The 15,571-nt window shown below is 41.2% G+C and overlaps 5 protein-coding genes across 7 annotated transcripts in view; 4 read left to right on the top strand and 1 right to left on the bottom strand.

Annotated features, from left to right (window-relative positions):
- The first annotated feature begins 1,469 nt into the window (after positions 1-1,469).
- LOC119554337 (caspase Dronc) lies at positions 1,470-4,696 on the top strand. Its single transcript, XM_037865203.1, has 2 exons — positions 1,470-2,335; positions 3,405-4,696. Exons 1-2 carry the CDS (start codon positions 1,889-1,891, stop codon positions 4,311-4,313), a joined length of 1,356 nt encoding a protein of 451 aa, XP_037721131.1. The 5' UTR covers positions 1,470-1,888; the 3' UTR covers positions 4,314-4,696.
- LOC119554339 (protein TSSC4) lies at positions 4,684-5,644 on the bottom strand. Its single transcript, XM_037865204.1, has 2 exons — positions 5,251-5,644; positions 4,684-5,189 (listed from the first exon to the last, which is right to left on the bottom strand). Exons 1-2 carry the CDS (start codon positions 5,563-5,565, stop codon positions 4,797-4,799), a joined length of 708 nt encoding a protein of 235 aa, XP_037721132.1. The 5' UTR covers positions 5,566-5,644; the 3' UTR covers positions 4,684-4,796.
- Positions 5,645-5,968: 324 nt separating this feature from the next.
- On the top strand, positions 5,969-6,878 carry LOC119554965 (small integral membrane protein 13). 2 transcript variants are annotated; one of them, XM_037866093.1, is made up of 3 exons: positions 5,969-5,986; positions 6,463-6,583; positions 6,687-6,878. In XM_037866093.1, the coding sequence occupies exons 2-3, from the start codon at positions 6,505-6,507 to the stop codon at positions 6,842-6,844; spliced, it is 237 nt and encodes a 78-aa protein (XP_037722021.1). In that variant the 5' UTR covers positions 5,969-5,986; positions 6,463-6,504; the 3' UTR covers positions 6,845-6,878. The 2 variants fall into 2 exon arrangements, with proteins under 2 accessions (XP_037722021.1, XP_037722019.1); XM_037866091.1 differs by lacking the exon at positions 5,969-5,986 and having other exon boundaries at positions 6,340-6,583.
- On the top strand, positions 6,858-7,596 carry LOC119554964 (N-alpha-acetyltransferase daf-31). The gene has a single exon (XM_037866090.1). The coding sequence runs from the start codon at positions 6,891-6,893 to the stop codon at positions 7,479-7,481; it is 591 nt and encodes a 196-aa protein (XP_037722018.1). The 5' UTR covers positions 6,858-6,890; the 3' UTR covers positions 7,482-7,596.
- An 850-nt stretch (positions 7,597-8,446) lies between these two features.
- LOC119554736 (junctional adhesion molecule A) overlaps positions 8,447-15,571 on the top strand; it is a 111,443-nt gene continuing 104,318 nt past the window's right edge. For both annotated transcript variants that reach the window (XM_037865758.1, XM_037865757.1), the window contains exon 1: positions 8,447-9,598. The gene's annotated coding sequence lies outside the window, so the exon portion shown is untranslated. The remainder of the gene's footprint in view (positions 9,599-15,571) is intronic.

Genomic DNA, 15,571 nt, shown 5'->3' with positions numbered 1-15,571 from the left:
CGTTTTGGATCAGACGAATTAGGGTGACCATAACGCGTTTAGTATTTTTCTTATAAGGTATTGCGGTATTTTTTGGCATAGCAAAATATTTAAACTTATTATTCTTTCGAAATACATTTTTTATTTAATACGGAACCATTAATTATGTTAAATACGTTTAGGGTTAGCTTAACTGTTGAATTGCACAATCGTTAGCATACAACCATCATTTTAATGCATTCAAAGTTTTTGAATATCTGAAAAATAATACAGATAAACAGGTGTCCAAAATTCAATACTTAAAGTATTAAGCCTAGTACTCAGATCGGCTAAGAGTTTCACTAGTCGAAAAATCTTATTCTTTGTAGTGTGACCGAGGTTTTCAAAGTTCACCCGCCATGCATGTGGCATGGTCTTACTATCAAGCAGCTGGGCTTGTTTTCGAACGGAAAACAAATCAATTGGAGCAATTTAAAAAAGAAGAGTCTGCTGGTACATAAAGAAATTAAAATAAAAATAAATTAAGTCCCTTCGCGGGCGACCTTATTTCCTCCTCCCTATAGAAGCCGGCGCATCCTCTATCTCCGCTCCATCACCAGCTGCCAAGTAGCTGGTAAAGGAGGAGTCCTTAATGGAGCTCATCGGAGATCGTGCGATGTCCCATGTTCCTTCCCACTGGGATTCTCTAGTGGATCTCCTCCAGCGCTTCAACTATTCTGCGGATTTGACCCGTTGTGGTACTGCTTCCTGTCGGTCAAGTCCCACAATAATGGGCAACAGCTTGGATTAGGCATCCTTTTTCATCTGCACTGACCTTTAGCCGTTTTGGGTGTTTTTCTTGCATTTTTAATTTTTAAATTCCTCACCGCTTCTGCACGAACACCGCCAAAGATTAAATTTCTTATTCTTTGGGCCGCGGCTAACGGCGTTCATCGAAAATTCACTCGCGAAATCTGGTATTTTTTCTGGTATTTCCTTAGCTCATCTGAGTACCGCGCTGAAAAACAGACCCGACGAAAACCTTTAGCCGCCTGTTTGCCTCTCGCTCACTCCTATGGTTAGCTCGCGGTTTTCGTCGATGTGAGTACTAGGCTTAAGAGTATAGCTGTTCAACGATTCAACAGTTAAGGGAATACCTCTCATATTTAGAGTATAACAGCAGTGGCGGATCCAGAAACGATTCTTGGGGGGAAATTGAACTTATTCTTCGATTTGGGGTTCAAACTTATTATTGCGAGAGAAATACAGTACAAATTATAAAACAAAAATTATCCATCCCAATTTTTAGGTAAACAAAGTGGTTATATTTGAAAAGTCAACCATATGCATGCATTACAGTGCATGCATTTTCAGGTTCTTTGGTTCCAAGGGGGGGTGGAAATTTCCCTATTTCCCCCCGTGGATCCGCCACTGATAACTGTATAACTGCAGTATTTTCCCACCCGCGATGTGGGGGAAAAACGGGCCAGCTTGCAGTGGTCACACTAATCCCACAATTAGATTGTTAGAGTCCGAACGCGCAGAGTTGGCTGCGGAAGAGCCCGAAAAATCCTTTTGTTTCAAAAGAAATCTTATTCGAAGATCCCGGATCCTTCGCAGGATCGTCTAGTGCAATACGTAGACTAGGTAATTTGCTTTTGGAAAAATAAGGACACTGCCAGGGCCGTCGATTGTTGCCCCCCCGCCGACGAAAGTCAAGACAAGAACAAGAACCAGACGACAACAAAGCGGAGACAAAGAAACGAAACGAGCGCCAAACGAAGTCAGTCGCGGAAAAACCTTGGGTGACTCACTGCCAATATCACTGCCAATTGGAGACTGATCACTGCCGTTGAAAAAAACACACACATATCCTTGGAGTTCCAAATAAGCGGAGTCCCCGGAACGGAAAAAAATAACCACATCCGGAATGCAGCCGCCGGAACGAGAGATTGGAATGCTGAAAAAGCATCGCGAGCACATCCGCAAGAATCTGGACTTGCTGGTGAAGTCGACGAACTATGGCCTACTGGCCGCGGAATGCGTCCACCAGGGAATCCTCTCCGTTCAGATGTTGCGGAATGCGGAGGACCTCAATGGGAAGCGGTTCAACATGGACGAGGAGGATGTGCGCTTGGAGCAGCATCGTCGGCTGTTCCTGAAGATCACCCAGCGGGGTCCCACTGCCTACAACCTCCTGATCACTGCCCTGCGGAAGGTCAATTGTCTGGATGCTGCCAAGCTGCTGGAATCCGTCGATGAGTCCGGCTCAAGGCCACCGTTCATTTCGCTGAACGAACGAAACACACGGCGGAAGTCAGCCGATATCGTGGACACTCGGTCGTCAGAAGCCTACGAGGGAGCCTGTGTCAGCAAGGTGAGATCCTTAGTCTTACAATATAATATCTTGTCTCTTCAGACAGGCAACAGGTTTGTTTTTTTGCTGGGAGGCTAAGAAAGCAAACCATTTATGGTGAAATAACATTGTAGGTCAGTGACCTATGCATCTTACAAAAACAGGTTTCTTTTACTTTTCACAATTGTATTTTGCTCTGCGTCTCGTTATATTTGTTATGATTGCCGCGTGATTGATTTGTTAGACTTGAATTTTTAATTTTTTTAAATATTCACTTAGATGGGTTCCAAAAATAGGTCTGACCTAATTTCAGGTCCGAGCTAGTCTGTCTGATATAAAGTCATTTCTGTTGGATCAAGGACAGTCAATCGGATGGTCAGTGATCCAATGAATCATCTGGAGACATGATTTTGGGGCATTCCAGGCATTGGCATGACCAAGTTTATCTCATCCAAATACTAGTACCATATATGGTTCTTAGGGTAGACATTTTAAAGTTCAAGTGGCACAATTGAGATATAGGTATTTTATTGGGCTTATGTCATGCATAGCCCGAAATGATAAAAGCTTTGTTGATAAACAAACAATATGACTGATGTAGGTGATTCAGTCAGAGTGTGGCTTAAATTAAATAACGCGATAAGCAAATAGTATAATGCATTCTAAGCATTGCAATTTTATAAATAAAACTTTTTATAGATTGTGTTAAATCTGTGCTTAAATCAGTCATTAAAAGCTGTCATAAAAATGGTAAACAATGAGGTGAGGTAAATTTAAATGTACTAGCTATATAATTTGTTTATTTAGCTACCATAACCTATCCCAATTGTTCTCTTAGTGAGATAGGGGAGCAGGTTTTAATAACATTTTTTTTCAGCCAGAACTGTATAGATATTGCATTTGTGGTGTTGATTGTTAATAATTACACTGCGTAAAAAGAAATATAAGTAGATGGCTGACTTCATTTTGATAATTTCACCATAAGATAACAACTGCAAGTTATGATTAAACGCATTTGGGCTGCTAAACTATAAAATAAGTCATAGAGCTACCGCAAAAACTTATCTTTATTGCATATTCTGCCTTTCAGAAACCCCTTAGTAACCCACTTGGACCACTCACCCCTTACCTGGCGCCCGTCGAGGGACCCCACCGCGACATTAAAAAGTCGGACAAGATTTACACAGATGACGTGGTGGGCACATATAAGATGCGATCCCGTATGAACCGCGGCGTTTTGCTTATGGTGAACATCATGGACTTCCCAGATCCCAAACGCAAGCGAAATGGAGCCGAGGTGGACAGCAACTCGTTGATTCACTTGTTCCGCGAACTGGGCTTCACGATTTTCGCCTACGGGAACATGAATCAGCATCAGTTCTTCGACGTCCTGCGTCAGGTCACCTCCTCGTCGTATGTCCAGAACACCGAGTGCTTTGTGATGGTGCTAATGACGCATGGCAATCGCGTGCAGGAGATAGACAAGGTGGAGTTCTGCGATGGATCGGTGGTCGATATGCAGAAGATAAAAAACCACTTCCAGGCGAACATCAGTCCTCTGTTGGTGCACAAGCCAAAGGTGCTTATCTTCCCCTTTTGCCGTGGCGATAATCCTGATTTGGGGCAGCCAAAGGGCCAATACGATCCCATGGAGCCTCTGTATACACTGCAGCAGGAAGAGGAGCCCGAGGTCGAGACGGAGGGCATGTCCTCGGCGTACACGAATGTGCCAACTCTCGCGGACACTCTGGTCTGCTATGCCAATACGCCGGGCTATGTTACCCACAGGGATCCCGAGACGGGCAGCTGGTACATCCAGAAGTTCTGCGACGTGATGGCCGAGCATGCCCACAACACAAACGTCGAGGATATCCTGAAGAAGACGCACGCCTCCGTGGGCAACATGCGAACCAAAAAGGGTTCCATGCAGACCGGCGCCTTTGACAATCTCGGCTTCAACAAGAAGCTCTTCTTCAATCCGGGCTTCTACAGCGAGTAGTCACAGCCACTGCCCATGATGAAAGCATTCCCGACTGAATATTTGCATTTTTTAACCGTATTTTTTATGTTTGTATTGTCGCATTTATGTATGTCTTTAGATTATGTGTTTTGTGCTCGCGTGCTATATATTTGTAATTTAAAATTTATACTCCCCTACAAATTCTTCGAATACGTAAGTTGCATACCTCATTTAAAGGTACGAAAATTATGTCAATGTGATAACTATCAGCAATTTAAAGATCAAACCAGACAAACGAGATTTTTGTAAAATTTAGCAATTCCAGTTTACACAGCCAGATTTCAGAAATCGAACTAAGTTTTCCAGTCTGATTTAAGAATTTGTACATTTAAAAAAATAAACGATGGCATTTTTTGACAAACCGCCAAGTTTTTTATATATTAAAAGTCTATTTACATTCTTAAATCCTTATGGTGACACTAGTTGTTAAATTTATAATTTAAGGACCATAGATATAGTAATCTACTCATCCTGTTCATCTTCCTCCGCCAAGTGGGAGAGTTGAAGTTTTCCAGAGGCACGATTCTGGTAGGACTTGTTTTTGGATTTCTTTTGTTTCTGGGACTTTTGGCCAATGACGTACTCGGGCATTACCAGTTTAGAGCCCCTTAACTGGGGCTTATCCAGCTCCACATCCTCCACTTCCTGCTGTTGAAGCTTCTTGAGATTGCGGTTGAGTTTGCTGGTCTTTTTAAACTCTATTTTGCCATCTGTATTGGCAGATTCACCCTCATCTCCATCAGCTTCTCGCTGGGCATCCATTTGCCTGAGAAAAGATAGGGCGGCGGCGGAGTTGCTCTGATCGGAGATGTCCACATCGGACAGGGAGTACTTCTTCCATTTGTGGGGATTGATCTGGGGAGGGGATTAAGGGTTTTATAGAGGAAGTTGTAGAGGCTTAAGGGTAATCCCTCACCTGGTAGTCTGGAGTTTTCCTGGGCTTCAGACAGCGACCAATGGGAAGTTCCGGCTTCTTGAAAATGCTCTCCTTGCCCCGCATCCGCCGCAGTCTTCCATCCTCGGAATCGGGGCTAACATCAATGCTACGGCCATGCCGGTAGTTCATCACCTCTCCGGATCCGGATGCGTTTCCGGATTGGTTGCCCCGATCGAGAGCGTTGATGGAGAACGACTTGGCCTTGCTCTGATCCAAGGCAGTGCCCCTCAATTCTTTGCTCGCATCGTCGAGGCAAGCGAACAGTGCATCGCGTTTGGCCGAAAATTCCTGCATTTCACTTAGGTTTTCAGTGCAAATTGCATTTGTTTAATCGCTTTGTGTTTGCCCAGGTAAATTAGAAACAGCTGTTCCAGCATACATACACACTTTTTGGTATTCCGGTTTAGTATATTTAAAATACTAGTTCTCAATAAAAAATTATAACTTTTCTAAATTGAATTCAAAACCTATTTAAGTACTGAAAAAATGAAATTGTTAGGGTTACTAACATATTACTAACATATCTTAAAAATCCCGATTCGTGCCGCTCAATTTTAAATTGTTCATAAACAGACGTTTTCCAACACAGTAAGATTTGTTTAGTATAATTTTACTCCATTTGGTATAATTCCCTTCTTTATCTCTGGTCTTACTGGTGCCGGTGTAAAAGTGTGCAAGAAGTGTGCTCTTTCGCGAATATAAATTAAACAGCCAGGTGGATATTAAATAAAACAAACTGAAACGCGGGCCAAGATGTGTGGTTTGCATGTCGCAGGGAGTGATCAGTTAAACAGCAGACATCGAGGGCAGTTTTTATAGATTGTTGAGTGGATTTTCTAACCCCATGTGGTTTTTGGTGGCAACAAAAGTTATGAATGTTAGGAACCTCCAAACAAAAATTGAGATCAGAAAGCATTTTAAATGTTGATAAATAGTGAAAAACCAAGTTGATTGTCTATAATTTGTTCTTTATTGTTCCTTTTTGGCGTATATCTCCCAATTTGGTAGTGCAAGTGCATCCCTGGTATTCCGCAGTTCTTCCAAACGGTCACACTTAAATGACAGCTGTTCTTTATTGTGATAGTCAGCAATTCAGAAAAACGGAGAGGAAATATTAAATTCTCAGCAATAACTTAAAAAAACAGCTATTTACTAGTAGTTTTAAATTATAATTTCAATTTCCATCTATAGTTTAATGTTTACAGTTTCCTGATTTCGAGTTACCCCGTTAGAATGTCCCTGCAAACGGGCTTGGTTTTCGTTTTCACCATATTAGCCTCTGTTAGTATCGTCGCAGCAATTATTTTGTTGGGTAAGCAGGCGCCCGCTGACGAACATCATGCCATCCTGGAGTCGAATTTCATTGCCCCGAACTATATCACTCATCCAGAATTTCGATACCTTTTCCTTTGCAGGCTGGTTCCTCATCTGGAAGGCATTTCTATCGAAATTTCGTCTGGTTCGCGAACTGTTGGGTCAAGAAGAGCCGGAGGAGCAGCAGCCACTCGCTTGGGATCACCAGAATCTACAGCCACAGCAGCCGGGTAGAGCCAGGAAAGCTCGCCGAGATTAGGAGTCAGCAAAGTACCCCAAAAAGAGCCTAGAACTACAGCCCCACCATGAACATCCGCTGCGCCAAACCCGAGGATCTAATGACCATGCAGCACTGCAATCTGCTGTGCCTGCCCGAGAACTACCAGATGAAGTACTACTTCTACCATGGACTCACCTGGCCTCAGCTCAGTTACGTGGCCGAGGACGACAAGGGCGGCATTGTGGGCTATGTCCTGGCCAAGATGGAGGAACCCGAGCCCAATGAGGAGAGTCGCCATGGGCACATCACCTCGCTGGCAGTAAAGCGTTCCTATCGCCGATTGGGTCTGGCCCAGAAGCTCATGAACCAGGCCTCTCAGGCCATGGTCGAGTGCTTCAACGCCCAGTACGTTTCGCTGCATGTGAGAAAGAGCAATCGGGCTGCCCTGAACCTCTACACCAACGCCCTCAAGTTCAAGATCATCGAGGTGGAGCCGAAGTACTATGCCGATGGCGAGGATGCCTATGCCATGCGGCGCGACCTCAGCGAGTTCGCCGATGAGGATCAGGCCAAGTCCTCGAAGCAGGCGGGCGAGGAGGAGGACAAGGTGGGCCACAGATCGAGCGGACATGGTCATTCGCACAACCACAGCGGTCACGACGGCCATTGTTGCTGAACACTAACGCTGCCGGCGCATGCGGGTTTCGATGTTTTTTTGCATTTTTGTGCATTAGGGTTTTGTAATTAATTAACATATAAAACTAAAATTAAAACAGAAGTAATGACAAAAACGGGTTGTTTTCCGAAGTTTTGCAAACAAGGGATATTTATCTTCGTTGTCACTGATTTTATACCACGTATTTTGTTTTATCAATGTGAATTAATTTGTCTATCAATTTCTATACATTAATTATAAAGAAAACAATTTTTCCTTGGCATATCAAAGATTTTTTGTATGTATCCTGTCAGATGGTATAATTTTAATTTCTAAATTATGTTTTCTTCATTTCTAACAAATATAAGGATCATAAATCTTTTTTTTTAAATAGATATTTATTTTATGTCGAGAACGTTTAGGATTGTTTTTCAAAAGCTTCTAGCCCAACTAGTAAATAATTTCGAATGTTTTTAAAAAGTTGCCCGTTCTTTTTAGAATGGTAGAGGTCCCTTAACCCTACGTAATGGGTAAATTGATGCCAAATGTGGGTTAAAAAATGTGGGCTTTCTGGTAATGTGAAAAGTTTGTTGGCCCGAAAAGTTGGCCAAGCGGAAAGATGTCTTTATGTGCGAAGTGTTGACTTTCGCGCCAACTTTTGGGTTCCTTTGTGGTGGGTTATCAAGTTGTAGGTGACACGTTGGTGGAAAATCGTTTATGGTTAGGGAAAACCGTTCTCACTCAACCGATTTTCCAGCCAAGGAGCTTTACAATTTCCCAGTTTTCCCAAGGAGCTCCTTGGGCGCATGCTCAGTGGAACATCTGAGGCAACAGCTGTTCGCTGGCCACGTGGAGAAGGGCAATTTTCCGGATGGCGCCAAAGAGAGAGAGCGAGCCAGAGCGAAAGTACCGCCATCACAGCTGAGCCGAGATGCTGGCTTTTCGCGTATTTTCGCAGTTTTTCCATTCAGTTCGTGAGGCGCTGGCTGAGCAAAAACGTCATGTTCACGGATGTTTCATCAGTTTTCGGCTAGCTACGTGAAACGTGCGCAAAACCCAAATCGAAACTTGAGCCATAATAGTGAAAAGTGCTAAACACTAAAAACCTAAAAACCTCAATGGTAATATCACTCTTTTTTAGCTGAAAGAGAGGAAAAAGTATTTAAAGTGTGACAGCTGATTGACCATAAAAAAGAAACCGGAAATGAATACAATTCATTATTATTGTGGCAATAACGCCCTGCTAAATCAATAAACAAGTCGGAAAAACCATAAAATTGTAATACCACAAAAACATTTACAAACAAATGATGCATAAAGTCGAATACATTGATAAAGTGTTTTAAGTCCTGCAAGGGAAATAGAGTTTTGTAGTGAGCCTTTCAGCTGATTGGTAAAAACAAATCAAATAGGAAACGGCTGAGTTTTATTATTATTCAGGCAATAGCTCTCTGCTAAATCAATAGAAGGAAAGGAATTTAATTCTAGCATTCCTTGGTACCCCCAAAACAGTAACGGACATAAATGTAAACGCATTCAGAGTGTTGAAAAGCCAAAAGGCCGGCCAGTGATTCAAAAAGCCGGAGAACAGAAGCCAAGCCTCTGCTCTTATCGTGTTGTTATTGTCGAAACGGGGTCAAAAGTTCGTGTCTCACTCGCTAATTCAACCACACAAAACACACACACTCGCACACCACCCAGATAACGCTTCCTCAAGTGCAACCAAAGACACTGCGTCGCCCGTCTGGCAGATAAGCATGAAAAAAGCATAAGAAAAGCAAAGGAAAAGCAAGAGAAAAGCAGACAAAGGCATTAGACAAGTGCCAAGTAACTCAAAACTGCAGCCGGAGTGGAGGCTTAGGCCTACCGAAACACACGGAAAACCCAGCCGAAAAACAACACCAAATACTAGACCAAACTAAACTAGGCCAATTCGCGGCGAGGCGGGGGTAAAAACGCCTAGGAAAAGTGCTCTGGAAATGTAGAGAAATAAAATAAAATAAAAATAAAGCAATAGCAGCAGCTCCCTGGCCATTTGTCAATGACTGGGCCACTCGCGTGACTGCCGATTCTTGGGGAAAGTGGAATAACTGTAGCCGAAACAGACTCCGGAACAAGGACTACTCCGAAAATTTGTGGTAAGTCAACAGGAACGGAATAAGTCCTATATATTCAGTATTCTTCCGCATTGTACTCGTATTATTTCCTGTCGAACCTTTCGAAATGCATTTACCCTGTACTTATATTACTATCATAATCATAAGATATATTCTTCTCAGAATAGTGTTAGTGTTAAAACACTTTAAATAAATATTTAAAATATTAAAAATAGAGTAACTGTTTTTTTTTTGTTTCTAAGTAATTGTAGGAAAACAAATTATATGTATTCCGTTGTCATTAAAATATCTTAGAAAATTTTCACATGTTATATTTAAAAAAAGATAAAACAGCGCTTTGGGAACCATATAAACTATCGGATGTTATGTGAAATTGTTCTTTTTTTCTTAAACTTGATTTTAAGCGATCCCTGATCGGTTACGAATTATTTTTAAAACCAAAATAAGATTAGGTTTAAATCTAATTATGATGTTTCGAAGAAAATTTTTAACTTATTGAATGTGGCTGGAAATTGAACTTTAAGAAAACGATTTTCAATAAGATCCGACGACGTGTGATCATATATTCAGTTAGGCTAAGAAAACGTTAGATTAGTTTAATTTTCTTTAAACAAGAAAGGAAGTTAGCTTCGGAAAGCCGAAGCTTATATACCCTTGCAGCTATAATTATTAAATTTAAAAACACAAAAAATGATATTCCCAATAGTATAAGATAATATGTCAAAAAACACCGAAGCTATAATTTGTTTCATATTATTTTCGTACCAATTTTCCGATCGTTCCTATGGCAGCTATATGATATAGTCGTCCGATTTTGATAAAATTAAATTCGAAATTCAGAACTAATTAAAAAATGTTATTTCCAAGCATAGGAGGTTATATGTTAAAAAACACCGAAGCTATAATTTGTTTCATATTATTTTCTTACCAATTTTGCGATCGTTCCTATGGCAGCTATATGACATAGTCGTCCGATTTTGATAAAATTTAATTCGAAATTCAGAACTAATTAAAAAATGTTATTTCCAAGCGTTGGAGGTTATATGTTGAAAAACACCGAAGCCATAATTTTTTTCATATTATTTTTCCACAAATTTTCCGATCGTTCCTATGGCAGCTATATGATATAGTCGTCCGATTTCGATAAAATTTAATTCAAAATTCAAAATTATTTAAAAATTGTTATTTCCAAGCTTAGGAGTTTATATGCTAAAAAACACCAAAGATATACTTTTTTTTCATTTTTTTGTCCGATTATTCCTATGGGAGCTATAAGATATAGTTGTCCGATCCGGCTGGTTCCGACTTATATACTACCTGCAAAAGATATAAGACTTTTGGGAAAGTTTCAGCCCGATAGCTTTAAAACTGAGAGACTAGTTTGCGTAGAAACGGACGGACAGACGGACAGACGGACAGACGGACAGACGGACAGACGGACAGACGGACAGACGGACAGACGGACATGGCTAGATCGACTCGTCTAGTTATGCTGATCAAGAATATATATACTTTATGGGGTCGGAAACGTCTCCTTCACTGCGTTGCAAACTTCTGACTGAAATCAATATACCCTCTGCAAGGGTATAAAAAACAGCTTGGTTAACAAAAAGATTTCTTAAAGTTCATAAGAGTTCAGAGGAGAACCATTTAAGAAGTAACGCCAGGTCTATTCAAATATGACTTTAATTGCGCAAATATTTCTTGAAAACTTATTTCCACTTTATATGGAAATGCCCAGACTTCAGCACATGCTAACCGTGCAAACTTTGGCTGTCAGCGGGTAGCATATTTATTTATTTAAGCTTGCAATGATGCCAACCTCCTTCTCGGAAAACTTCAAAAGGCAACTTCACTATGTAGATGGTGTAATGACATTTTGTCAGCAGGATTATGCCAAATGCCGGCCTCCATTCCCACATCCCCCATATGGCCATGATGATGAGCCCCAACATAACCATCGCCGTCATCATTGTCTTTGTCACTGTCAACGCGTCTTGCATCTGTCAGGAGCAGAAGAAACATCCGCTCCCCCATCCAGATCTTATCCCATCCTATACCATACCATACCATACCATTCCATACCGAAATTCTCCTGCTTTTCGTGGGGCTCGCATCATTTTTAAGCAAACATTTGCCGGAGCTCCAGTCCCGGTCCCGGTCCTTCCATCTCTTTGGCACTAGTGGCTGTTTGCTCGTGTTGTTTCTGCTGCTCCCGTCGAGTGTTTACTACTTTTTGTGTGTGTTTTTGTTGGTGCTGGCGGTACGTGTTGGCTCAGAAGATGTCAACAACTTTGCCTGGCACTCGCCGAAAACGCCAGCTCCTCCGCTCGCCACATCTGCACATGTTTTTGCTTGCCACGCTGATGAAATTTGCAATTTGATTAATTTCTCGCTTTCTCGAATTTCTTTAATTTTTTGGCACACATCGCAGTGCATGAATGCACAGGAAAAAATTTGAAAACTTGCATGGAAGTTCTGTCTTGAAACTACCTAAATTTATTAAAAATACAGTGTTGAATTGGATAAAAGTTTTACTACAACGTAACGTATACATTTCGAGGCATATTTATAAATGATATTATATTTGTGGCTTAATTATAGATTTTGAATATTTTACTAATCTTTTGCTGATATAATCATGATTTGATAAAATGTTTTTGGGGATTTAAGATCAACTCCAAGCTAAAATTTAAAACTTATTAAGATATTATTTTTGTTTGTTGGTTTCGCGGTGTACATTATTTAAAACCTTAAACAGTAATTGATTACTTTAACCACATCTTCACATTGTTTAAATCACAAACTCAATTTAAAGTGGCTTAAATCTTCTTAAAAATGGAGGTGCTTGCTTGCATTTAAATCTTTCATAAATTATTTAATCCATGATCAACATGCTTAGATCAAAGAACTTTTAAAACGGCTTTCAAAATAGAACATATGCGAATCCCTACTCCCGATTTGAATCCCCAAGCTGAGAAATGTTTATTTTTGGCACAGTGCACGAGTGTGTGAGCTTTGTTGCATAAGCGACAGGCGCAGCTGTCAAAATGCTTAGCAATGGCCACGTGGCTTCCGCCGGCGTTTCCGCTTGCCATTTCCGTTTCCGCCGCCCCTCTCCTCCCCTCGCCCACCCACTGGCAAACGGGGAAGGTGATTGATGGCCGCATTCGCACTACTAATTAAAGTTATTTAGCGAGTGCTCCTGCCCGTGCCCATTTTTCATTCCCAACCAACGCTCTCAGTGCCGTTTTTGTGTGGCTGCGGTCGTGGTGGTCCTACTCCAAGTGTTTATGGCTTCAATTCAATTAAACAACTGGGTCAGTTGCGGTCGCATTGGCACTAGGACTTCCGCATCCGCATCCGGATCCGCACTCGCATCCACATCTATGGCGGGAATCAACTTGCAGCAGCGTAATTAATTCTCTGACTGGGCCAACGGAGGACAAAGACGCATCATCATAAGTAAGGCGGCGACGAAATAGAGCTGCCTGCAAATTGCATTTATAATTCATTTTCTGGAAATTAAATATTTCTTAAATGCTCCAGTGGGAGGCGAGCATCGCACAGGACGGATTGGAAATGCCTTTCGACAAGCGTAAAAACAGTCTTTCCCATTGTGAAAATTGTATATATTAAGTCCCTCTTGAATGAAAGGATTGCGAGGACAGTCCCTTTGAATTGCATCCATTGGATTTATTGAATTACGCTCGCTGAGCGCCGTACTCAAGCTGTCAATAGTTTTGCGAAAGGAAATCAGCGTTTCTCATTACTCTCGTTTTTTTTTCTTTCGACCTATTTATGAAGTTCTTAAATCAATTCCGCAATCGGAATCCCAGAATGCACGTGTGTTGCGCCCAAGGAACGATTGCCACAATCGAAAAGTTTTGCATACTGCGCAAACATTTTCTCAGAAGTTATTTACAGAAACAGGCGAGGATGCTGTTCTTTCACAACATGAAAAGTTATTAACGAGTGGGAATGTGTAAGCTGTGGAAATGGTGCTGCAAAGGACGTGAGCTGGGAAATCTGACTTTTCCACGAAGCAACGGGGCTTGTTCGTTAAAAGTTGACCCTTCTTTCTTAAAAGGAATGTTGTTATTAGCTTATACTTTTAATGAAAGGATTCCACTTACTTTTTAAGATGTTGTAAATGTTATAATAGTAATGCCTTTGCTTTACTTAAATGGAAATACTTACCAAATGAACTGATCGTTTTTAAAGTCATACATTTTATATAAAATATATCATTTACTTACTTATATTAATTTATATAAGAAGGTCAAAATGGTACCTCAATTATGTTAGGGAAGCAGAAAAACTGAATTTATATTTATATATATAAAGGCCTTGTTCAAATTCGAAAAATCAATGCAGAGCCTAAAATATAAAAGTTAAACCCTTTAACATTTTACCTAATATTCTTACTAAAGTGTAGGTTTGTGCTAAGAACTGATTTTGTCTTAAGTAACCCCAAACGATTTCTAAGAAATATCGGAACCTAGTATTCAATAAAGCCTTGTTTTCTACTTGTAAAGCACTTATTTTCCTTAAGTAACCTTGGAAAAGTTCCATTTTCTGGATAGACTGTATGCCCCATTAATTTTCCCAATCATTGTCCACTTTGTTTCAATTTATAAGCTTCCTTATCGGGACTTTCGGAGCCACAACTATACCCAATCGCCGTTCTGCCATTGTTTGTTCGATGGCATTTATTTATTTTCCGGTTCCGTTATGCTTTCCTGTAACCCCTGCGGAGATGTTGTTCCCCATTAAATATGATTTTTTATTGCTGCTCCGTCAAGCGAAAAAAAAGGCCAGCAGCTCGAGAGCCACACATAATTTTGCAGCAATGAATTGGAAGTTTAAGTTTAATATTTATCTGCCATCGATTTAAATGTCAGGCAAAATATGTCCTGAGGGAGTCGAGTGCGAAACTTTCCTCGGGGCTGGAAAAAGTTTCTGCCGGCCAAAAGTTGATCAATGAAATTAAAAAGATTTATGATTTTTGGCCGGCCAAAGTTGTCGATGAACGAATCCCCATACGAAGGCCGAAAATCCCGGGTGCGAATCAGAGTCAGAATCTCTGAATCTCCGAATCTTTGCAAAACAATCAGCGACAATGTCCTGCTGGGAGGGAAAGTTTCTTGGTTCCGTCGAAAGTGTCATCCCAGTTGGGTCCTTTAATATTATTTTGAATTGCACTCATTTCGGTTAATGGACGAACCCAGGTTGAGCAATAAAAAGGGCGGCCAAAACGAAACTTATAATAATCATCAACGGGTCGAAGCACAAAGCGCATTACTTTCTATTACGATCGAAGGGTCGCCAAAAAAAAGGAATCTAAAATAGAAAAGAAGGAATTATGTTAATTTAAAGTGAAGTCTCAATAACGGGGGCCAAACTCAAGTGTCCGAAAGTGTTTAAATCTGACAAAAGGTTCTTCTCCCTCGAGCGACAGGTTCAACAAAGGCCTTAACCCCTTGATGCCCCCGAATATTCAAGGGGTCTGGTCAAACTTTCGAGTGCCCCCTGACTTGCTGCCTGTTTACACTAAATCTTGGCCCAAGTTGGTCAACAAGGCCGCCATTGTGTCCCATGGTTTGGCCCACAATTAAGGCCTGGTCACACGCTAATTTCTGATGCCCAATTGTGTGTCAATTCCGCTGCAGCCACGCCCATAAATAGGGCCAACGCCCCTGATTTCCGGTGCACTTGTTTGTCCATCTTGAGCCTTTAAATTAAATTTAAGCAGGGCGAGGAAAGAGGCGTTGCCCCAGGCAGGAAAGGGGCGTTCTGCCAGATGTTGCTTTAACACAACCACCTCCCCCTTTTTGGGCTCAAACAGCCGAAATACACTCGCCCACAAGACCACCCAACGATAGCTGAATGTTTAAAAAAAATGAAAAGAAAATGGAAGTGGGTCTGAGGTGAAAAAAATAAACACGCAACTCTGTCGATGCTGCTGGTATGAGCACAAAACAAGCAAGACTT

The sequence above is a fragment of the Drosophila subpulchrella genome, chromosome 3L, assembly GCF_014743375.2.
Source record: "Drosophila subpulchrella strain 33 F10 #4 breed RU33 chromosome 3L, RU_Dsub_v1.1 Primary Assembly, whole genome shotgun sequence".
Lineage (NCBI taxonomy): Eukaryota > Metazoa > Arthropoda > Insecta > Diptera > Drosophilidae > Drosophila > Drosophila subpulchrella.
This window is presented reverse-complemented; position numbering and strand designations above follow the sequence as displayed.

Excerpts from the sequence above, each read along its gene's own strand:
- LOC119554337 (XM_037865203.1), top strand. The coding sequence starts at position 1,889 with ATGCAGCCGCCGGAACGAGAGATTGGAATGCTGAAAAAGCATCGCGAG. Across the intron at positions 2,336-3,404 it reads AGGGAGCCTGTGTCAGCAAG|AAACCCCTTAGTAACCCACT; the intron begins GTGAGATCCTTA and ends TCTGCCTTTCAG.
- LOC119554339 (XM_037865204.1), bottom strand. The coding sequence starts at position 5,565 with ATGCAGGAATTTTCGGCCAAACGCGATGCACTGTTCGCTTGCCTCGAC. Across the intron at positions 5,190-5,250 it reads GGAAAACTCCAGACTACCAG|ATCAATCCCCACAAATGGAA; the intron begins GTGAGGGATTAC and ends TCCCCTCCCCAG.
- LOC119554965 (XM_037866093.1), top strand. The coding sequence starts at position 6,505 with ATGTCCCTGCAAACGGGCTTGGTTTTCGTTTTCACCATATTAGCCTCT. Across the intron at positions 6,584-6,686 it reads CGCAGCAATTATTTTGTTGG|GCTGGTTCCTCATCTGGAAG; the intron begins GTAAGCAGGCGC and ends TTTCCTTTGCAG.
- LOC119554964 (XM_037866090.1), top strand. The coding sequence starts at position 6,891 with ATGAACATCCGCTGCGCCAAACCCGAGGATCTAATGACCATGCAGCAC.